General features: G+C 39.4%; 1 protein-coding gene across 1 annotated transcript in view; it reads right to left on the bottom strand.

The window, feature by feature from the left end:
- Positions 1 to 24,166, bottom strand: part of AGPAT4 (1-acylglycerol-3-phosphate O-acyltransferase 4) — an 81,418-nt gene that overhangs the window by 56,461 nt on the left and 791 nt on the right. Inside the window, exon 2 of the mRNA XM_085307411.1 lies at positions 10,288 to 10,518. Coding sequence (XP_085163537.1) covers positions 10,288 to 10,465 — 178 coding nt within the window. The 5' untranslated portion in view covers positions 10,466 to 10,518. The remainder of the gene's footprint in view (positions 1 to 10,287; positions 10,519 to 24,166) is intronic.

The following is a 24,166-nucleotide window of genomic DNA, read 5'->3' as shown; positions in this document are numbered from 1 at the left end:
ATTTCTCTCTACAGATAGCTTTCCAGTATAAAGTCTTCAGCAAGCTACAGAGTATGAGCATATTGCAAGTGCTTGGATAAGACCTTAAAGCTGCAAAGAGAAAGGCCTAAAAAAGTGACAGAGAATGTTATCAGTTTGCTGTCCACGGCAGCAAAATTATTTTAATATGAATCACGTCAAAAGCTTCACAGCTGCAGATTTCCCCTGCCTTCCCAAAATTCAAGGGTAAATTTCTTTAGGAGAGAGTGCCAGAAATTAAGTTTATAATTTCTTTGCCTAATGTAGTAAGATATTTTCATTCATCAAAATCGTTCATTAGTAGAACATACCGATTTCTAGATTATTGGTTTTAACTATAGTGCCACCTAAGTACTAATGAACAGTGAGGAAAAATTTATGTGCAATGAAAACACTCTGAGGTATTAGGAAACTTACTCATGTTTTAATCTTCAAAAAGAAAAAAAAAAAAGAATCCACACTCATCAATGAAATACACTAGAGAGTCAATTTAGAGATATAGTTAAGTAAAATGAAGAATAATCAGGCTGAGGTGCATCTCTTCCTTCTTTAACATCATAACATAAAAGAAATGTTAGTTATTGACTAATATTACRCAATTTGTTTCATATAGTAAAAGCACCTAAATTTAAAATACCAATTAAAGTCGGCTAACAGAAGGGCTAAAGAGTAACCACTTCCCAAAAAACAAGTAGCCTAAAGAACTGTTTGTCACCCATTTCAATTTGGTTTCTTATCCACACTTAAGGGATTCCTAATTCTAAACACTGCTTAAGCATTGACTCTTCCAACATGGATGCAGAGGAAATTCAGCATCATACATTTGCAAGACCTTGCTACCTTCCAACAGTCTCCAAAGCAGGAGAACAGTACGATCCTCAGGTATAAGGCCTTAACTTGAAGGTTGCTAACAAGCCACAAGAAACAACCACCTAGCCACAGAGGAGTCCAACACATGTGCACTCTGAAGTTTTTCCATCTTAAAAGGTCGCACTTTAAGACTTTAAATAACAGCTGAAAGGAAACACTGCTTCCTACCGGTTTGGAGGAACTCCTGCAAAATGGTGGCCAGACTCCAGAAACTCAGAAACGCTGAGTCACTAAGAGAAGGATTTGGACCTCTGATCGTGACATCAGCCCTTAATGAGTAAACAGCTGGAGAACAACAAAAGCATCAAATTTGTTCAAACAGTAATATTTCATACTCTGTGCTGTGACTTGCATCATTAGATCTCATGTTCCCGAGTTATATCATGCCAAGTGGAAGAACTTTTCACACAAACGCTCCAGACTTACCCCAGTTGAGGAATCCAGGAAACTTGCTGGTCAGATCTAAAGCTTAACAAGAGCTGTTAAGAAGGCTGTGACTAGAGAATGCCACACATGAAACAAAACACGGTTCACTTTCTATTGCTCCCTSTCATCCCTCTCTCTAGTTAACAGGCTACCACCATCACCCTTCTTCACATCAGGAATTTGAGGCAAAAAATGCAGAGAAGCAACCTCTATGTAGGCTCCAGCAGCAGCAAAGCAGTATCAGTGACAGTGAAGGTGTTCTTCTATTAAAAAGGGTCATGCTAAGTGCCTCTCTGGCTCTTCACCAGTCTTGGATAGAGCATCTAAAACAAAAATTTCTTATATCAATTTTCCTAGAAAGTAATTCCTTTTTCCCAAACAAGGATATAACAGCCCACCTTCTAAGCTGAACTAGGAACACAGATAAGGGTCACATACAGCTGTCATCAAATCACACCTTCGCAAGCAGAACAGCGCTGTGCTAACAGCGAGCATCTGCCTTGAGTGTACAGCCTCAGTCGATCCACTAACAGCTGCTATCAATATCTGAACCACTGTGATAAATGGGTGGCAAAAGGCTGGAAGTGGCATAAAATGAAAGGGACTAGAATGTTATCCGATACAGTAAGTTACTGTTCGTAACAACAGGGAAGCATTTTACCACTTGTCATGGTGATGAATATAATTCAGTTTACACAGTCGGGAAAAAAAGTAGTTCAAATTGCAACGGATGCAGAGAACAAACACATTATCTTCGTCTACCAGCAAGAACAATGGAGAACCTGTGACAGTGATTACCTTAATTTTTGAAAGGCTGGAGAAGGCAAAGAAGCAATAGCTTTAGTCTCACTGGGGAACTGTAGAGATAACCAGCAGCATTGCGACAAGTACAAACTGAGTATAAAAGGAAGCAGCCAGAAGGTGCTGAGGAAATATTAATAATTCCCACTGTGCTTGGCTTTAATCAAAAGCCAGTAACAAGTTATCTGCATCTGTATAACTGAGGCATTCAGAATGACAGAGAACACAAGGTCCTGCACTACAGGCATGCCAGCAAGTCATGGCAAAGGACGATTTTATTTGAAACAAAGAATTATCTATTTGTCAGTTAAGAACAGGAGATGATTCCTACTCCAAAAACAGGACACCTACATATAAAAGCAAAGCAAAATAATATTTTAGTCTTCCTGAGATCTGAGTCCTTTGGAAGACTTCAAAGGGAGATCAACCATAACAGCAAGTATGACTTAGCACAACGGAACTGTGTGCTGYGAGCATGCTCACGCACACACAGGACCAAGACGCAAAGGTCTGAATCTTAAGGTGGGCTAAGAAGTGCTCTTAAAAGGCATCCACTCATAAAAGCCATAGCAGAGGGACTCTTTCTCGGGAGAAAGTTCTTGGACAGAGGTTTCTGAGAAATTTCTCTTCAAAATATGCAACCTGAAGCGTGCACAAGGACAGAAGACCTTGGCTGTTCCTCCTGACTAGGTAGCAGCCAAGTCAGCTAAGCAAGACAGACATCTTTCTTACGTGACCTTGTATTCTTTTTCATTCCTTTACACACGTCCATTTATCTCTCAGATTTATTAGTGTCTACTCTGAGTTGACTATTCTGGCTGTCAGGAGTCAATGCCTGTACTTGCATTTCATCTTAATCTGGCCTCAGTTAAGTCTGACTCTAACTAGATAGTAACCAGATGCTCCTCTCTCAAGACATGGCAAATCTATAAATCAGGACACACTGTCAAGGACTCTATCTCCCCAGTATACTCTTTACTGTATGTAAAGGGCAGCACAATGGTTGCCATTTTCAGCTCACAGGCCAAGCAGAGAACAGATACCAGCATCATGTTGAAAACAAATACTGAGATATTTTATTTATCAATAAATATGCTTTCAGAAAAGGTACAATCCAGAGAATTCTTTTGCAAAACTGCTTACTACTCACATGTAGTAAGCACAAAAAATAATCCCCCTAAGATTGCACAAAAATAATCCCCCTAAGATTATAAAATTCATATATACACACCACTTAAAAGTGAACACTGGTTTTCCCTCACATTAGTAGAATTATTTAAAAAATGTAAAAGGCAATTTAATTATAGGCATTAATAACACACTGCTATAGAGTCCATTATTTGTTGTATATTATTTTTAATCAGAGGAAAACTTCCTGCTGCCCCTACTCTTTTGGTCTCACTATATCAGATAACACTTTTTCACATTCTATTGTCCTTGCTAGCAATAAAAAGCATGGTCACTCCCTATCACCTTGCTCATTTGTCACTAGATCATTTTTATGATGCAGTGCTAAGTATGCTACTAGATTATTTATAGGAAGGGAAGGCAAAATCAGTTAGAAAATTAGACATTACCATCTGATGGCATATACCGTCTCTTCTCTGCTCCAAGTGTTTTTTATATGAAAGACGCTACCATATACAATATAGCCTGGAAAATGTAATTTTCAGAAGGAAAAAAATCAATTCTATTCTTTATTCTAGCAAAAATAGATTTCAGAGAAAGCTAATAATCCATACTATTACACACAGCTCAATGGTCAACACAGATGTCCCAAACTTGCAAGCAGGAAACATCCCTCCTACACAGATCTGACATATAAAGCTATACTTTAGATTTGCAGGAAATGTGAGAGGAAACCTAAGGCTATGCCACAAACAGAAGATAAGAGAATAGATTATACAGAAATATTCATATAGCCCAAGAGCCAAGAACAAAATAGCAACAGTATCGTGGAGCTCAGTTCAGGCTGTAAAAAACACCTTATTGCCTTGGTAGGTACTTGGGCAACTTACCTACTAAGATTTCTGTGCTGCTCTAACTGTGCTGCCCTCAGTAGCAGAGTTTATTTAGATTAAAACTAATATGGGCATCTGCATATACACAGGCATGTACATAGTACACTTCATCTCTCCAGACATCCCTACAGAGCAGCTTGAGGGAAACCAAGGAAGGCTAAGGCAATTGGAAGGTTCAAATCAACACTTTCCCTTTGCATGACTATCAAATCTAGGCTCTGATTTATCCTGATATTAGTTGCAAGCTTTGCGTAGTTCTTCCTGAGCCTTAAAGGGATAAATGTCTTGTGTGGCAACAAGATGGCAGAAGTTCACCGGACAAGTAGCAGCACTTGAGAGAAAGTCATCCCATACACAGCACTGAAAATAACCTTGCAGTCAGGCTAAGATCCAAAGTGCCCTATGAAAGCTCTTTATTGCATCCGTGTTGACAGGCATAACTCACTTTGCATTATAGACAATACACTACAGGATTATATTAAAGACACTGTGGTATACTCTGAACAACAGTAAACTTTACAATAAGGTATTTTGGTGCGCATGCTGTCACTTTAAGGGTATCAGTTGGCCAAGTTTTGTCTTATATGTACACACTGATTCCTTAATTCACCAACTTGGTAAATTGCATTAATTTCATTAATTCTTCTAAATCCTCCTAGAACAAGCAGGAGCTTGTATCTGCCTGGTGAGCAGACCAAAGAGCCTGCTCCTTCTGCACTGCAAAATGGGGACAGAGGGAAGCGGCACGGAAAGGAGAGCGGCTCTGCCTGGCAAAGGCCCTCTTATTTCCCACCCCACCCCTGCCTGCCTACTCAGCTGCACTGGAAGAGGGAATTCGCTTCTCTCTGCCACAGCTTCACCTCGATTCAAACAGCAAGCAAAGCCAAGGGCTCCACTGAATTCCAGGCCAGCAGTGGACTGCATGCAGGGTCCAAACAAATCTAGAGAGTTACCATGGCCTCGATGCTATCACACTGCCTTATTTGGTCCTGCAATTCTCCCCACTGCAAAGCCTACGGTGTATGTAGAAGGAACTACCTTTATTGCCTTTTAACAGCTGTCTAGGATGACAAATCTAAAACAGTTCTCAATTTCCTCCGGTTTGTTTCTAGAAAGCTCAGTCTTAAGCACAATCAGTTTCCGTCTTGACTTTGCAGCACTCAGYGAGAAGCCATCAGACACATCTCTTTCCATGCAAACAAGGGCCTTCCCCTCAGACATAYTTACAAACTGCAACTTGTGTAGTGTAACTTTACCCACAGGTGTAATAAAACCCCTTTCATAACACAAGAATAGGTATTAGCACTGCTATAAATTATTTATGAAGGCAGATTAGAAACTAAAACAATCTCTTTTAAAACCCCCATGCATCTGCCCACACAATTGTGTCACCGTCGGCAGATCTTTTGCTTATGCAGCGCAGAGTTCATCTGGTGCCAGTCAGAGGGAGACCAGTTTTTAATTCACCTTAGGAGCCCAGAGCGGATCACAGCCCTAGGAAAGGCTAATTTCTCCTCTAATTTTTCCTAAGGTGTTAGGTGACAAGTTATCAACCACTGCACCATTCATACGCAAATGCCCACCCACATGAAAACAAGAGGCACCATTAAAGAAGTCATTAAAGAAGGCAAATGACTATGTGTATGTCTCGTTATCCTATCTCAGCATGCGGCAGAGTTGCATCCTGCACAACCAGCAGGTGCCCAGCATGACTGGCTCACCCCTAAGGTAGCTCTGCACCAGCCTACACAGCATTCAAGCACAAGCTGGTTCAGGACATACAAATCTTTTTCCCACTACCACAGCAAGCTACAAAGCTTTGTATGCAAATTGCAACAGACCCAAGAAGATAACCTTCTCCAGCTACATGTTTGGCCAACTTTACAAGCCAGCATAGAAGAGCTGTTCGTTTTGGTGCTTTGCTGTTGTCAGATTACAGGAAGGAAGCCATATTTTCACCTTTCCCAGATCTGGTAGAGAGAGCATCCACAGGAACCTTGAGGTACTCCACACTAAGTGGAGTATGCTTTCTTCCTGGGCATACACATTGGCTTCTCCATCTTTTCAAAGAGACTGAGTATAAGGTGTCCCTAAACTGTTATTTAAAAATAAAAATTTGATTGMTTGCTTGCCCAACCTATGTTCCAATGCCATCCTCCAAGCATGTTTATTTTTAAAGCTTGTTATTGTTAGCACGTTATTGAGGTTTGAAAAGTGCAATTTCCTTACTAGAACTACATTCTGTAGAGTTTAGTACCTTGCAGAATTTAACAGGGTCGTCATTTTAAGAAAGGGGGATTAACAGAGAGTTGAAGCCAGCCACCAGCAAATGTGCACTTAGAACCAAAAATACTGGCTGAAAATGCTTATCCYAAACATATTTTTTTAAAACTTAAAACACAAAAGCTACGCTTGTCAGAGGGTATGTAATTCTTACTAAGCTCTTAGCTTATTTGAAGAACAACATAGACAAAAAACAAATAAGCTTCCCTCTATTGTTCCTTTCAAGTTGCACCTCTACTCTCYGCAGCTCACCATCTGCATTAAAGCTTGAGGCATACAGAGCAAGGATAACTAGAACTGATCATTACCCTGCAGATATTCGTAGAACTGGATAATGATATCAAAACACTATGAGTTTATTTGTAGAGAAACATGAAAAGTATCTGAGAGCTATGAAATAATGCAAACCACAATCTGACAAACAGCTAACAGCTCCCTTGGGAGCAGGAGACTCAAGCTGAACTAGGAGTTCAAGTTGCAATTTGGGAGCATTTCTCCAAGCCAAATTTCATAAAAAGCCTGGACAAGAAATTGCTCATTTATATTTCCTCCTCATGAAACACTGTCAAMAGAAAGTTCTCCCAACTCTAATACATAACAAAGTGGTACAGCACAGAAGTCAAACTCAATTCTGTCTGACCAATCTGTGCTTCACAACTGGTTTGTAAAAAGACAACAGCTTCTGGAAACCAACTGTTTAAGGTAACTTGGTGTGTGCAAATACACCCATTTTTTTCCTTACAATCAAGTTGCTGCTCTAGTCAATCCTTTCCACTGTAACTCAAACTGGGAATCAGTTTTTTGCTTCTTCTCTAACATGCGTCGATGAGCAGAAGTTCAAAGCCTGTGGTGCTAACCTGCTTGGTGGCCAGTACCTCCGGTGCGCAGCTCTAGTGTTCTTACTACACTCACGGTGGAGCAGTAGCAGCTGGCACAGCTACACGTCATCAACTGCTAAACCATAGCTATTCCATKTAGCCAATCTGTGGTACGAACACCATTACTCAAGCTAGCCTTGATCAAGTGGACAGACAGGCGTACCCAACTTAAACCAAACTACTGCAATGAAGACAAGTCATTAATTTCAATGGCAGTTTAGCTTCCTATAAGCACTATGACTGCAGACATTGCACAAGGACAATGAGAATATTATATTCCTATATTAGTAAGGAGATGGGAAGAAAAGGGAAGAGAAGAAACCACCACTACTATTTGAAATTCAGAAACCTTTCCCAAAGCAGCATAGTGTCAGAGATTAAATGCTCTCCCCTGATTTTTTGAAATCATTTATCTCCACCTTTGACATCAAAATGAAACTGAGTGAACTTGCAAGATCTAAAGGCAGCTGCTGCTTTCATTCTCCTCTTAGGTTAAACCATGCCTGCTTATTTCACTATTCGGCTGCTCCAGTGATTTATGTTGTGACAGCTGCTCAAAGCAACATRATGCTTATGACCATTTCAAAGTACATGCCTCTTCATATTTTCTAAGGCTAAGTTTCATGGCCTCAAGCTGCAGAAAGAGCTTCTGCGACTTTCAACAGACCTACATATAGATCCAGCTTAAGTTATGTAYTAGTCAGAATGGCAAAAGGCATCATCTTACACATATACTCCATAAAAAAAAATAAATCAGTTTTGACTAATTGGTCCACTGTAGTACTTCCAAATACCTTTTGTAATTAAATACCATTTTTCTTCTTCAAATATCAAGCATATAAAGGTGACTCATATCAAATGCTAGCTTACAGATCTTTTCCATAAATCTAAAAAAAATGTTTAAAACCTAGAGCTAGTTTGTTCTTGAGCATGATTGGGCAAAAAAAATCTCACATGACCTTTTCCAGTGGAGTCAACACTGAAGACTAGGTCAACAACCCTGAATAAACAGCTATCTGCCCAGTCAAGCACAAGCATGCACTATTACCCACTCTTACTCTGAGGATTGCACTGGTCAGCCCCTGGTATAGACAAGATTAGCTTGAGGGCAGCTAGAAACTCTAAAATGGTTGATGTCTCTGCATTAAATAACCAAAAGCAAGAACGGGGCAGAAAATACTCCATTAAAACAAAAATAAATAACAGTTTACCTATACATAGGTATTCCTCTGTCCTCACAGAAAATTCTTGTATGCACTAAGCATCTCCTACATATAGCGGCTTTATACATAGACTGTGCAATCAGGCAAAAGGTAAAGACCTRGCCATATTTATGCCACTGTTCATGCACACCAAGGAATGCTACTTGGAAACTCATTACTTCAAGGACATACACACAAACAGCACAAATCAAAGTTTTGAGCATGAACCTCTTCCCTTTAATACAGAAATAATGAAGCCATCACCCTCAATTTATCTGGTCCCATACAACCTGAGACAGCTTTGAACTTTGAGTCAAAGCACAATTAACAAGAGTCTTTGAATAGTTACAAACCAGAGCCATTGATGAGAGAGAAATTATCCCCAGTAGCCTTAATTCAGGAAGTATGGCAGATTTCTCTCTCACTTTCTCCTCAAAAGTTAATTAACAAAGTTAATAATGCTTTCTTTCCCTTTTCAGGGGACAGAAAACCTGAGAGAAATCATTTTGTTTCATTTCTGCCACACAACCTTTAAATATTTTGTTGGAGGGCTGTTTTCCTCAGCATAAAACTATTCCTAACTCTCAGCACTGACTGTGACACGAATAATCTCTAGCTAGTAACTTTTGTGGGCCTCAAAAGGCAAACACCTTGCAACGAATTTGTTTTCAGAAACGACTTTTCAGTTTCAGAAAGGCCAAGTGTATCTGGAACACTGACACTGACACGGCACACACACAGCTGCTGAACACAGGTACATTACTTTTTCAGAGCTTCTGGGGGATACCGCTCTGCTACTAGTTGAGAGCAATTATATGGAAGTCAGAAGTTGCACGAGAATAAATCAGTGATGAAACAGCACTCAGAGTAGTTTGGAAAATATAAGCAGACCAATATTATCAAGGAATTTACATATGCTTTGATAATCTTTTGCTGACAGATACCGAAGCTACTAATCTTCTACTAAATGAGAAGAAATGAATTAATTTAGGTCCCACCTGCTGGAATTACCTGTGTAGTCAAGTATCAAAGGACTGTCATGTCTTCCGTCAGTTATAAAGATCTGGTCTTTCTACAGGTAACATTCCGATTATCTAGGGGACAGACTGGGATAACTGAAGCTCCTTCTTGCAGTGTTTACAGGCTACATGCTGTATTCCGTACTATAGATGTGTCTACAGCGTGCTTATACTGCATTCATAAAGATGCAGTTTAAGGTCTGAAATGCCTACTCAAAAAAAATAATAGTTTATAACTGTCTCGAGAAAGTAGTATATTGAATCAATCTTTTTCTGTTTTTACTACGGTTATTCCCAAGCCCTGACCAGTATTCACATGGGAACACTTACCAAGATCAAAACCAAAATCATGCATGATAAAAACATTTGTAAAATTATTCCAAGTGACTTGTTAACATTATAAGCTTACAGATACTGCACTTCTCCAAGTTTAGCAATTCTTTGGTCAGTATTTCTCATTTGGCTTAATGTAGCATGATGGACAGCCAAAAGAGAGGCAGCCTTTTTTCACCATCCCACATAAGCAAGTATCAGAGTGTGAAAGAGCAAAAAATTTCAGCAGAACAGCACATTTCAACAATGCATTCACCTCCTCGCACAAATGTGACTGTTGTAGGAAGTAGCAATGATCTTCACATAAATTAACCTCACATCTGTTTCAGAACTTTTCTGACAACTCCCTCCACACAAAACAGGAAAACAGCTTTTTTTAAAAAAAATAAAAAGGAGAAAATAAAAAAAGAAAAGGAAAAGAAAAAAGCAATCTTACGGCTTGAAATGCAGTAAGCCAGCCTGCAGTTGATCCTCCTGAATAGTTGCTTGTTGATTGGCCAAAGTATAAGTGTAAAGAGTTGAATGAAGTTAATGATCAGTCCTGACACTATAAATATGTAGCAGATCAGAAGATGGAAAATGAATTGAGACTTCAGAAAGCCAGCGATGTCCATGATTTGCTGAGAAAGCAAGAGGGTACCGTCAGACCCAAAATTCAGAAGACAACCTGCAAAACCAAATAGTATCAGCTGTTACAAAATACATTCTTTTTAAACAGACTGTTAATACAGACTACCTGCTTTCTACTTAAACATCTGAATGAAACTTAACTTTAAGGAAAAGGTTTGATTCCAATACTTGCAAGAGTAAGCATGGAAAGATAATGCCATATTTCTAAATCAATTTACAKTTGGCTTTGAAAATAATTTTTCACTTTCCAATTCTAATTCAGCAAAACACATGGGCATTTTACTCCATTCCATGCATTACAATACTCCTCTATCAGGTCTTTACTGACAAAATACAAGCAAAACAATCCACTTATTTTTGATTTGAACAGCCTGTACTTCATAAGAAATACACTGTGGTCTCTGCCATCTTCAAGAGTAGGTCTAAAATTCATAGCCTTACAAGTATACAGTTTTAACAAAGGTTCCCTAAGTATTTTTCTGAAAGCATTAGTGATGCCTTATGCAAAGATCTGTGAAACCTTAGGAACACGTACCACACCCATTTAGGAACACTTTTTTTTTTTTTAACAGTCCAATTCCCTCTCCTCATTGCTACCTATATATGTTAGATCTAAACGATATTTCCTATGCAAGATTTCATAAAACTCCCATAAACTGCAGACATACCTTCCCTGCCACTATATACAACCTCTTGCTTGAGATTCTGGACAACTTCCAAGACTGTGTTGGGCGACATCCTCAAAAAGCCATTTCCAATTTTTACTCCAATCAAGACCAACTTATTTACTGACTGGTACTTTTACCAAAAGATAAAGGCAAATATACAACTTAAAAAAAAATCAGCAAACAGTATCTTGGTCTTTTGTGTGTATAAACAAGCAAAATAAATTTGCCTAATGACTGATATTGTCAGATTTCTGTTCAACCTTTTCCAGGACAGAGTAGTAATCTGGAAAGATCAGCTACAGTTGCACAGAAATAGCGGGCATAAGAGCAAAACAATTTTCTTCACTTACATAGTTTTTTTTTTAAAAAAAAAAAAAAAAAAAAAAAAAGCTTGGTTTGACCACTGACTTCAGTGAAGCCCAAAGCAAGTTCTTCAACACACTCCGGTTTTAAAACTAAGAAACAAGTAAAAGAAAACAGAAAACCTCAAGAAAACCTCATTCAGCTATGTTCATGGGTTCACCTTTCCTCAGTACATTCCACCTCCACTCAAGAAAGGTTTGACATAGCCACATATCTACTTTAGCAAATGGAGAAGTAACTAATTTGAGGCACATGAATAGCTCTATTGCTTTTAAATAGTATTCCTCAACACGCTTGAAGTTTGATATGCAAGATCTAAAAGACTCCAGAGCAAGGGAAGTTCAGACATTTTCAGCCACATTGCAGAAGAGAATATCAAGTTATTTCAGTCTCAAGCAATTGTAGAAACATAGTCCTGTGTACATTCACTTCATTCTTCTCTATATAAAATAAATCAAGCTTTAGAGCATTACATCAGAGGTTGTACTTTCGTCTATGGGCTGCCCCAGTTCTCCTCCCAAACCAAGCGGTAGCAGCAGCCCTTTAAATCTAGCTTTAATAGCTTGTTCCCTAGTTACATCCAAACACTAGTTGATTTTGGCTTGAGAATAAAAGCTTGACTAAGCACAATGCATAAAATTTGTTCAGTTGTTCCATGCAATTCTGTCAGTTAGACCCCATAAGCCCAGAAAGGAAATACTGAGAGCAGCGCTAACTCAYGACCCAGCCGTTTTCCAGAACGACTCCTCTCGGAAGCTTCTGTGAAAAGTTTTACTTAAGAAAGGCCCTGCTCATTTTTGGAAATGACCAGTCCAGTCTTAGCAGCTGACAGTCCAGAGGACACTGCCTATCGCATACCATTACCATACTGAACTCCCCTCCATACCCACCACTGCTAGTCCGATTGTTAAGAGAAAACATTAACGCAAGCTCTCAACAAACGAAACTAAAACATTTTGAATTTGGCAAACAGGAGGTGATGCTACACTGTTCCATTCCTAAACTACTTCTCCTTTTGAGCAGTAGGAGAATTTGCCTAAAGTCCTGAGTGTTTTTTTTTAATTGCTTTTTGGGTTTTTGGGTTTTTTTTTGTTTTGTTTGTTTTACTGCCCTTGTTGACTATGCTTACCACAAATTGCTGCAAAGTGATAGGAAGTTATTCAGTCAGGTATTCAGCCACAAGGATGGAAAAAAAAAGTAAAAAGGAGAATCTGTATTCTTGGATGATTTATGTTAGTGTTTATGGCAATTCCAAGCCTATTATTAGTAGATAAAATGTGTTCTTTGTGTATCACAGCCTTTGTCCTCCGTATCTTGCTGTACTATTCAGTACCAAAGCAGACACCAATCTGTAGCACAGAATCACACAACAGGCCTGTGTTCACTGTAGTAACGACTGTCATTATACTTGTACAAAGCTTTTCCAGCTTTAACCAACCATTCTATGAAAGACACACTTCTGAAGGTGGCACACAATTTATTAGCATGGGTTTTGCCCAAAGGCTTTGTTTTTATTGAAAGCTAAGTAGAAGGAGACAGGTTCTCTAGTAGGAATCACTGTAATGACTCATGCCACAGCCCTCTGTCTCACACTCTCAAGGCAGAACCAAACACTTGAAAAATATAAAAGGTAAAACCAAGATTCAGGTAAATTTACAGTAAAAGATACAGGATTTCACTTCTCTAATTCAGCCTGTTTTACTTCATCAAATAGCAGGGGTTAGATCACCTATTTAAGAGCTAGACAACAGATTGGAAGCAACCAGAGGCTTGTAAGTGGATGGAAAAGACTGTATCGTACTTGAAACCCCAGTGATTAGATTTATCCTATTTATCCTTGGTTAAAACTGATTAAGAGCTTCTTGTGCTAGCCATCTTGTTTAATTCCATGTCATGGAATCACTCTAATGTAATTCCCAAAGATTAGTAGGGATCAAAAAACACCCACGAAATAAAACGAAAGCAGTCTACTTATAGCAGAGATCCGAAAATTCACTAGTGGAGATAATTAACAAAAATCTACTGTAGTAAGCAATTGATCAAAAGATTTTGATGGGGGAAGAACTAATGTTAGTTCACCAATTCATTTTTTCCACTGTAACAGTAGTTGTAAATTAAAATATTACATTTATGTGCAGCATTTATTACACACTGGATCTCTAAAACAAAACTTTAGAGGATTAAAATAAGCATTGGTGAGATAACCCTGATAAAGCATAATGCAATTATTACTGAATTTACAATTTGATGAAGCCACAGTGGAATGTTTGAAAGCAATTTCTTCCTTGCTTTCATACCTCAATCATAAGATTTTCAATTCTGTAAAGCTTCTATGACCTGTTTCAAAGGCGAACTAAATCTAGTTAAGCAGTACCACTGAAATGTATCTAATTAGTGACAGAAGTTGCATGTAAAAGGAACGAGATATTGCTTATAGGAACAAGGGCAGCTGCTAGAGAGATTAACTTTCTCTTCTGATTAAATGAAAGTTATTTTCCCTGCAAGATYTGCAACCCAAACACTGCATACAGTGTGCTAGTTTGGTATGTGGTTTCTCATTCTTAAAAGATTTTTTTCTTTTTTAATATGATAGTGATTGGACTGTTTCTGCTATCCAAACTCCAAGAAATGCAGCTTACTCTTGGCACAGGCTACAAAACAGTAGAAATTTATTTTCAAGAACCATTTTAGGGCTAATGAAAATAGCGTAAAAGCATGCTTTTCAAGAGTTCATAGAAACTTTTCCCACTTGCTGTGTGTCTTACTAAAGCTCCTCATGGGTAATATCAACATAACATTGGTTTAAGTGATAAAAGGATCAGGTCTTTAATTCTTAATCTATGATGCTGGTTTAATAAATTACAATGATTTCCTTACAGATGATGACTGAAAATTACAGCAACCTTTTGAAAACAAACGGAGCAATCGATGCATTTTCTGAAAAGCTATTAAGATCGGAGAGCAGCCAAGAATCTTGCTTCTATCAAACACCCCTTAAAATGAATTAGGGGAAAACGGCCAGATCATCAAAAATAGATAGGAACTTTCTTCGATAACTGTTTTCCTTGGGATGTAAAACAAAAGTACGGAACCTCAACTGTCTGTCAGGGGAACAACTCAACATGCACCTATCCATGTGACTAAGAGGTCACAGGATCAGGCTGAAAAGCAGACTCCCTGACTATTCACTTCATCCTCTTTCTTGCTCAAATTTTACTCTTCAGCAAGATTCGCTATCTTTTCTACACAAACTGCTCCAAAGATTTCCTTCTACTTAGAAAAACTGACCAAGAGGACACAGAAAAAGCAACATTACAGTGGTGTTATGCAGGGGCAAACAACTCTCTTTGGGTAGAGGCTGCTGCCAATTAATAAGAGTATTTTGTATGTAAAAGTCCACACAAGATTTGAGGCTATAACTAGGGATCTCCTAAACAAGACTTTTACGGAAAGCATAAGAATGAGGCACAAAACTATTACCCACCTTGTCCGAAATTAATGTAGTAAATAGAGTCCTTGGAAAGCCGAACGGAGTAGGGTATCTGACAGCTTCTAGGCTAACCTAATGCTGTCCATACATGCAGTTGCAAGTATGCACTTGCCTCATGCAGAGGCAAGACAGCATTTTAACAGTTTATTTTCATCAAAGCGTATGTTTCAAGTTTATGCAAAGGTTTCTGTTCATGCTTACCATTTAATAAAGCACCAATGTTTAAATGTTTTGCTGAAAGTCAACAACAGCCAAGCATATGATGTGATGTTGATGCCCATTCTTGTACTTTTGTTGTCCAAACTAGCTTCTTGGATGGAAGAGTTAAAGACAAAGACAATGATAACACACTAAGGCTAGATTATAGCAGTTTCAGTCTTGCCTTTGAAAGAAATTTGGTTGCCATTAGAACAACACAGGAAATCATATTACATTTCATATCAGAGAGTTCATTTTAACAATGAAGCTGCTATATGTAAGATACAGCTACAAGGCAATTTACAGTCCTTGTGTTCTGTTCTTCCTGTTGGTGGGTGTCAAAGGACAAGTTAGGCTGTGCGCATGCACTTATAACCCTTCAAGGAGAATATATCTGTAGATGCCACAAAAAAGACAGACAGACAGACAGAAAGAAAGAAAGAAATATTAATTGTCCTTTTGCCTTGCGCTTAATTAGGGTTTGAATCACTTACTGCCCAAAGGCACATACCAAATGCACAGAGGCATTAGTTCCTCAGGAAAGTATGAAATCAGGGGAGCATTTGAGCATATCTTAGGTCTTTTCCCCAAAGTTAAGGGAAAGTTAAGAATGTTTTGAGGGCTATCCTGAGAAGTCATGCATTCCTGAACTGTGTATTTTGTAACATAATGAACTGCAAAGGAAAGATTAGTTAGTTTGGCTAGTGCAAAGATATTCCAAAGAAGAAAAAACTTCATCTACCAGCAAGCTTTAAGATTCCCAATTTACAGAGTTCCTATAAAACTGGATTTTTTATTTATATTTGTCACAGAGATAATTAGTATAACAGAAAACAAAGGGAAGAAAAAGAAAAGTTTTTGAAATGGTTAGCGTAAACTATCGCTCTTCTCCACCCCACCCTCCCTTCTGCCATGACCTAATGTCAGAGAAAGACAGCTATGCAAGCTCTTCATTTCTGCCAGGACATTAGCTCTCTGTCCACACATGCACACTATCTGCTGGTAAAACACACAGCATAGTTGATGTTTGCCCTGACACTCTCAGTGCTCATCCTCTTACCATGTAGAAAGGAAAGCATTTATTCAGCAAAGGAAGGGGAATGATGGCAGCCTGGGAGAAATGTGCAAAGTCCAGGGGAGAGAAGGAAAAGACTGACAGTTGCTGCCCAAGTTCTAAAGAAGAATATTTCATGCTTCATCCAGAAGCSTGAAATATTCTGGGGGAAGAAGGAAGCTAAAGAGAGAAACCTTACGGAGCTGGGTTTAAATGCTGGCAACACAGAACTCCTGGAGGTGCAGCATTTTGGGACTGCAGGGCCAGCAGAGCTTGATGCTGAGGAAAGTATTTATTTGATGAGGATAAATGCCTTCAGGAGCACTTCTGTTTCAAGCTCCTGCAGAGATCCTCAGAAGATGTGACTGAGTGAAACTCACTGGGCACATGAGGTGCAGAACATGAAGTTTACAAAGACAGCAGTGGAAAGCAAGTTGCTTCTTTCCAGCAAGCCAAGAACTGCTCTTCAGCAGTTTCCTGCCTAATTTTCTGCCTTTTAATATAGTAAAATAAATATATTTCTCCAAAGCATAATTGACTGCAATTTGCTTGGGGAAAATAAAACAAAGAGCTACATTAAGATATTTAATACCTGAAGGATTCTGAGATCAGTCCCTGTTCTGGGAATCAAAGACTGCCTTTCTTTTTTTCTTTATCTGGGTCCATCAATCTACCAAGTTACTTGTGCTGCCAAAAAGGGCAATGTRACAGAAACAAGCCAAAAATTAGGGGTTTGGTGGGGGAGCAAGACTGAACAGCAAACAGCAACCTGCATCGTGGTATTTACCCAGCATCAATGATTCACATCACTACAGTTGAACACCTCTGCACTAGATATTTCAGAAGCAGATTCAACACAGGAGTAGCTACTGCATTTCTTACAGAATAGCCAGAAGAAGGGGAGGGAGGGGAGCAGGGGGGCAAATGAAGGACCATAGAGGAGCTGGCACCAAAAAGGAAGGGGAAAAAAAAAACAAAAAAACCCCCAGCCCTGTTCTTTGAGGTTGGGTTGGTTGTTTTTTGTAAGGTGTTTATTTTTAAACTGTGCTCTGAGTTCAAACATTCTCTAGATGAGCACTAGGATCTCCAGAGGTCCCTTCCAACCTTACCATTCTATGATTCTATGATTCAGAAAGAAGGCTTCTCCTATAGAGACTCATAGTTCTGCTTGCCAAACACTCATTGCTCTTACCTTGTTTTAGAGAATTTTAAATTCAATTCACAACAACATAAAGAGTCAGCATAAGGTTAGGAACTGCCTATACTCTCAAAAGGCAAAATACTTCCCCTGCATCAAAACTAGCTTTAGCTGTGAAGCACCAGGGAAATATGGGCCACATGATTAGTTTAAAGCTTTAAATATTTAATATTTCAATTATTATCCATAATGAATTAGTTATAAAGTTAAACTACAAGTTATCACCCTCTAACTCCAAGTCAGCAACAGACAGCTTTYTACACCACTAACACATGTAAGCACTTTCATCCGGGCAGGAAGCTCCACATCCACTAAACAGAATTAGCAGCATGGACAAGACAATTCATATATGCAAGATCCAACCCTTAATGGATAGGATTAGAAACAGTATGGACTTTTAATAATTCTTCCTGGATTTACCCATGCCCTTTCATCTGAAAGCCTCACAAGATCTGCCTTGCTATGCTCACCCTACACACCAGGAACTCCTGTAAAAGCTGTTACATAACTCACTACAGTCATGTGGCAAATTGATGGCAGAGCCAACTCCAAACCCAAGACCTGCCAATTCCCTAGGCTACAGCTTTCAAGACAAAATGGTACTTTTTCAGCCTCCTTTATTTGCTTGCTTGCCTACACTCAAGTTTCCTTTGCAAGAGTTTCTGAGGGGCCAGGTGCATGAAACAGGGAAGGAAAGGGCGCATCCCACCAGCCTGCGATCCGAAGTGGCAGCATGTGGTGTAGCAAGTAGAAGTGCATGAGGTAGGTCAAACGTGTCTGTATGCACAGGTCTAATGAACTAGTTTTCCCTTCCTTTCCACACTCCTCAAGAAATAAATATGAAAGTTGAAATAAAGATGAAGTTGTCAGCACTAGGAAGAGGATACTTTATTTTCCTTGAGCTGTTTGCTTAAGTCGTGTTCATCAGTATTCTCCCATAAAATGACCTTTTCATACTTTTCTGGAATTGAGACATACATTTTAGTAACATTGGGCAGCCTCTTCGAGTCTCTTGCCAGAAGTCTAATTCCTAACCTTTGTAGCTTTGTTCATTAAAGAAAGATCAGAATGCACAGTTAATGAACAAGATAGGATTTGTGGTGSCAAATGCAATTTTAATCCAGAGGAAGGCAGAGACAGGGTGTAAATCACTGATTAGAGAAAAACATTATGGCACCGGTACCATCTGTTTACAAGTGTGACTTCCTACAAACACGTAATCTGATGGTGGAAGTCCTCCACTGTCCCCAAAACAGTAGAGATACTTTCAACATCGTGTCTCCCTCAGAGTACCTATACGGCCTGCTGGACACATCAGCGTTCTCGGCCTCGGTAGACCTGAGCTCTGCTGACAGTTCTGCCACAGACGCGCGGGGCAGGCACATGGGACAGGCCGCTGCCCCCATGCTTTCCGACCCTGGGGAAAGGCAGGAACCTCACTGACCTCTTCTGTGAGGGGGGTGGGAAGGCTTCCAGTACAAAGTACAAGGCATTACCAGCAGTGCTGAAACGAAGCCTGCCATTCACCTGATTACAAGTCCAAATGAATTGTTAATTTTTCAATCTCTGAAGATGGTAGGTTTGAACGGCCATCTCCTTGCACTAGGCCATTTTCATATTTTTAATTAATATAAAATAGTTCATTAGTATGCTTTACAAATATTAATGAATGTTGAACAAAAAAAGATTATTTGATTCAGTTTTTTTTAACCTTCAAGTATTAATTTAATTTGACTGTATTCAAGCATATGACCTTGAAGATGATGAATTACCTGAACTTATCCTCTCTGCAAATCACATACAAATAAAATAAAACCACAATGCACATGCACAATGCAGATCACATCAAAACAGGGATATACAGGAAATAAGTTATTTTCTAGTGAAAGAAGCATTAAAAAAATATATATAATGAATGAGTATTAAACTGAAAGATGATTGCTGTAGGGAAGCTTCCAGCTTTATTATTCAAAGAAAACCAACTTCTGCCTTAGAAAAGTGACACTCAACGTTTAGAAAAGCTGAGATTTAGCTGGCACAGTCACAAAAAAAAATAAGATCCTCACCTCAGTGAAGGGCTCAGCTGTGCCCACACAAAAAATAATTAGACAGTCAGATGCAAGGTAGGAATCTAAATAAACACTGGTAACTGATTTACCCCAAATCAGCTGTCATTATATTCCCTATCAGTTTTCACTCACCTCTGCTTCAAGTGCTTAAGAATCATTTTGCTACATCCTGAATTCAGAACACCTCCCCCCTCCCCATCCCAACAAACTGAATAGAAGTCTTTAGCACTGACACTGGTTTTGTCAGGTCCAACAATAAAAGCTCTGAATCCAAAAGAAATCTTTCAATAAGATTCAATGTCCCTCTTTGTTTGGAAAACATCATTCCTCAAAAACAGCCCAATGTGATAAAACTAATCAATGCACTTGTATTCTCAGGATCTAAAGCAAGGGCTAGGTCAAAGCCATCTGAATCTTCCAGCAAAATCATTCAGAGGTAGCTCAATCCAACAACATTTGCTTTACTGGAAGGCAGGTGTGCAAAAACATTATGGTTCCTAAACACGCTGGTAAGAGTCCAGCATGATTTTTATAAATCTTGTACTAAAGTAATTAAGCATCAGAGACAGAAACACCTGGCTGGATTTCCTAAAACAGCTCAGTCCATCTTTAGGTGTCTAACACGATTAAAGAGTCTGGCTTTGAGCATTTTTCCACTAACTTCAAGAAAATTTGGGACAGCCTTACAAGGCTCAAATTCAGAATGAAACTCTCCTCTGTTGCCACCTCTGATGAAATGCAGTATTATGCACACTCTCATAGGTCTAGGTCTGTAAAAACTAGACGAAGTGACACACTGATGGCCCACTGCGTTTTAGGATAGCAGTTTCCTAGCTATTTTTCTGCTTAATTATAGATTTACTGTGCCCCTACCACTGTTGTGCAATAGGAAAGAATGGCTTTTTTCTATTACTTTGATCTCCTAGATACTTAAAGTATCTTCGCCTGTTGTCAGAAGACAGCGGTATCCCTGCTGCCCACTATCTGCAGAATTGGCCACATGGATGTTACTGCATTATTTTTTCGTAACTTTCACTTAATACTAGATCAAGGGAAAAAAATGGTGTTTATGAAGTTTGGTAAGTGTAAGTTTCATCACCATATAAAAATATCCTCAGAACCATAAAAGAAACTAAAGCTAGCCTTGTTGATCCTCAACAAATCACCTGCAGCTTGAAGGGGAAAAGTTTTGATTATGTTTCAAATGCAAACGTACCCCAGTGCACACAGTATGTTTCCAGATAGTCTAGAGTGCAAAGAATTAACTATGAAATGTTTTTTTCTAAAGTTTTGAAAAGCACACATACTAAGAGGCAAACTACAATGTATGAAGAAAGGGATGATGTGGACAAAAGGGGCAAAAGCAGGAYGTAAGTTCACTCTCAAACAGTAGTTCTCCTTTGAAGTGGAATAAATATCAGGTGCAATTTCTACTCATAGATTTTTCCCTGATGTTTTCTTTCCTACTTTAACAACAGGTTTTAAGTCAGGTCTTCCCCTTTTTACCATCAAGTGCAAAAGCTGGCATAATCTCGCAACCAAATCTGTATGGGCAGACCTTTGCATTCATCTGGAATCTGCTGCAAAAATGTAACTCAAATTTAACTTTCGTGATCAGATTAAAAGCAGATTTAGCATGTCAGCTATTTGTCAGACGTTAATCAGCAATGATGCATGCATGGGAGATCAGTTTGCCAGTCTCTGCCTGTGGCTCTTAACCTTCTGGCAAGTAATACCACTCTCAGTAACTTCTACCTCTGATAACTACAAAGATTTTCCTTTTTTTCCAGCCTAGAAATTGCCTTCTCTGTTCCTGTTACTTATGCTACAGCAAGAACCTCATGCGAAGTCAGCCCACTATGCAAGCAGTAGAAAATGACTTCAGCGCTAAGCTCCTCATGACAGAGTACAAGACAGAGAAGAGCTGAAGGTGAAAGCAGAGGTGTAGAAATAAAGAGACTAAGTTCAAAAATGAACAACAGACCACTACTTGCAAGACCATAACTCAGCTGCCTCCCAACAGTTGGCTCACTGTTTGTTAGACTACTTTGCCCACTTTCTAATACATGGTTTGTGATCCTTTTCAGGAAATCCACTACAGTCGCTATCTTTTTTCTTGCACCGCTCAAGAGGGGTCACTACAGAACCTTCATCCTGGCCACAACTCACAATTCTCCTCATTAACTTCCATATCCTCTTTCCTTGACCCTACCACATTTCTCCTCTGAAACACTGTAGGAGGAAGGGGAAAAGCAGTAAGAAAATGAAATGAGTCAGCAATTTCTGAGAAGCATGAGAGTATTAGTCAGAGATGATCACGGCAATCACCACACAGTACGATGCAAATGAGCTTAAGACCACCAAACAACAGATCGGTGGATAAACCCTCCCAGGCCCCTGAAGCAGAATCGCTGGGGAAAGCCACCCCTCATCCAAGCACTTTGGGGAAAAAAGTACACCTGCTGCTCAGCACTAGTACTACACCGCATAAGCTAAGCCTAATCAAATAAACACCTGAGGAGACAGATGCCCTGGTTCTACTAAGTTCTTTCTAGTGAAGGAGGCCCACTGCTGCAGAAGCTGCTGCTAGCTAAGCACATGCATGACATAAATGCCTTGCAGCCCTCTTGTTCATCTGGTCCCTCATCAGGGAAAGAGATAGGAATAGTAATGTCATTAGTTAGGGAAGTGTTTTCCCACATTAAGCAGTGAACACATGGCTTTCTAGAATTTAAAACCAAATTGTTATAACAAGTTCTGTAAGGGATGCATGTGCAACATAAACACTGCATTGAAGAGATTTCAAGGAGAATTATTCTCAGATTCCATCTTCCAGCAATAAAATCAGGTTATATGACAGAAAACAATAAACTACCTCTTTTCAGCAGGGCACAACAGAGCTATGGGATTTCATCCATCAGTTGGTTAGAGTGTGGCACTAATAATGCCAAGGTTGTGGGTTCAATCCCTGTATGGGCCACTYGTTTGAGGGTTGGACTAGATGATCTCCAGAGGTCCCTTCCAACCTTAACAATTCTGTGATTCTATGGCTTGCAGCAGATCCTATCTCCTGCAGAGAAACTCTTCTCCTTTTTAACAAAGACTGTTAAACTGTAAACAATTCACAACCATCGCTCCAGGGAAGAACATCTCTCTTCAGAGAGAAGACAAACACTGCTTTAGTGCCTCAGGTTTTTGGATGAACAGAGCAGGACTTAGCAGGAGAGGAACAAAATTTCCCCACCAAACTAGGCATCAAGAAATACAGTCAGTTACTGTGCGGCCTGGGCACACTAACTCTGCTCTGTGACTCAGGGCAAGCACTAACCTCTGTGCAGCTTCTCCACTCCTAAACACAATACTTAGAGCTTCTTGTGAAACACTTACTAGAATATATTATTTAAGTGCTTAGCAACAACACAGCCAAACTTTGCTTAAGAGTAACCGTCATCCATCTGCTGCTTAGAATACCTCCTCTGTTCGTTGCCAGCTTTGCAATGTATTCTTCCACCTGAATCTTGGCCCTCTGTCTTCCATAAAATGTTGTTACAGTTTCATCTTTAGGTACAGCTCATTCAGGCCTCGTTAGGCAGGATGTTAATAGGAAAAAGCAAAGCTACACAAAACATTTATACAAATTCCCCAAATGATTCAAAATGCATCTTCCTTTAAAGTATAGCTAAAGTATTATGAAAAACACATCAATAGATAATACAAGGAGCTAGAGAAAGTTACTAGGCAGTAAACTAAAGCGAAAAGTTTACAGCACAGCAACTCTTCCAGTGACCCACGCAGTCAATCTTTATACAAAGGTAGTCCTAGCATATACTAAAAAGCTTGCTGTATGTTGAAAGCAATCTTATTATTCACTGAATATGTTAGTGAAGAACAGTTAGCATGCTACAAATCAGAGTGCAGGCTGTTCTGCAACAGTTTCCCTACATTGCCACTTCACCAGCTTTTAAATCTTTTGCAGCTCACTCTCACTTAACAGTGATAATCAATACCAATTGAGGCTATGATCACCTGATACAACTTCCTGGGCTTTTTTTTTTTTTTTAGTTTTTTTTAGTTTCTTACATCTTTCTTCCACTTGCAACAGATTTTCAGCTTTCACGCAGCTGCAAGGCTACTCTCCCATACAAGTACTGGTGTAAGGTACACCACTCTTAGAGGTATGTGCATGGTACTGAAACACTTACAGCTCTTAGAAATGCATAACAGAGAGATAAGGACCAAAAGTCTCTACATGACGTTGTTCAAGCAGTAGAAGACTCTTCTTTTTGTTGCCCTTTTAGCTCTAAAAGTGAGCACTCACTTGTTGGAATAAATTCTGTAAAGGACACTTAAGCAATACCCTACAGTTCTCTCTGCACCAAACTGTATCAGTCAAAATACCTTACATCCGATTTGCGTCTATCACTTAATGTGGCTCGAATGCCTTTATTTTACAGACACAAGAAAAGCAGAGCTCCGACAACTCGGGAGCGGATCACCAGGGAGGCGGCCTGCCCGTCTCCTCCTCCCAGCCAGCGCTCCTGTCGTCTCGGCTCAGGGACTTGCGGGTGCTGTGGAAAAACAAGCACGCTACCTGTGCCTGTACACTCACACGTTTCCGACGTGTGTGTGTGTGTGTGTGTGTGTG

The sequence above is a fragment of the Rhea americana genome, unplaced genomic scaffold, assembly GCF_003343005.1.
Source record: "Rhea americana isolate MKP2758 unplaced genomic scaffold, rheAme1 scaffold_258, whole genome shotgun sequence".
Classification (NCBI taxonomy): Eukaryota; Metazoa; Chordata; class Aves; order Rheiformes; family Rheidae; genus Rhea; species Rhea americana.
This window is presented reverse-complemented; position numbering and strand designations above follow the sequence as displayed.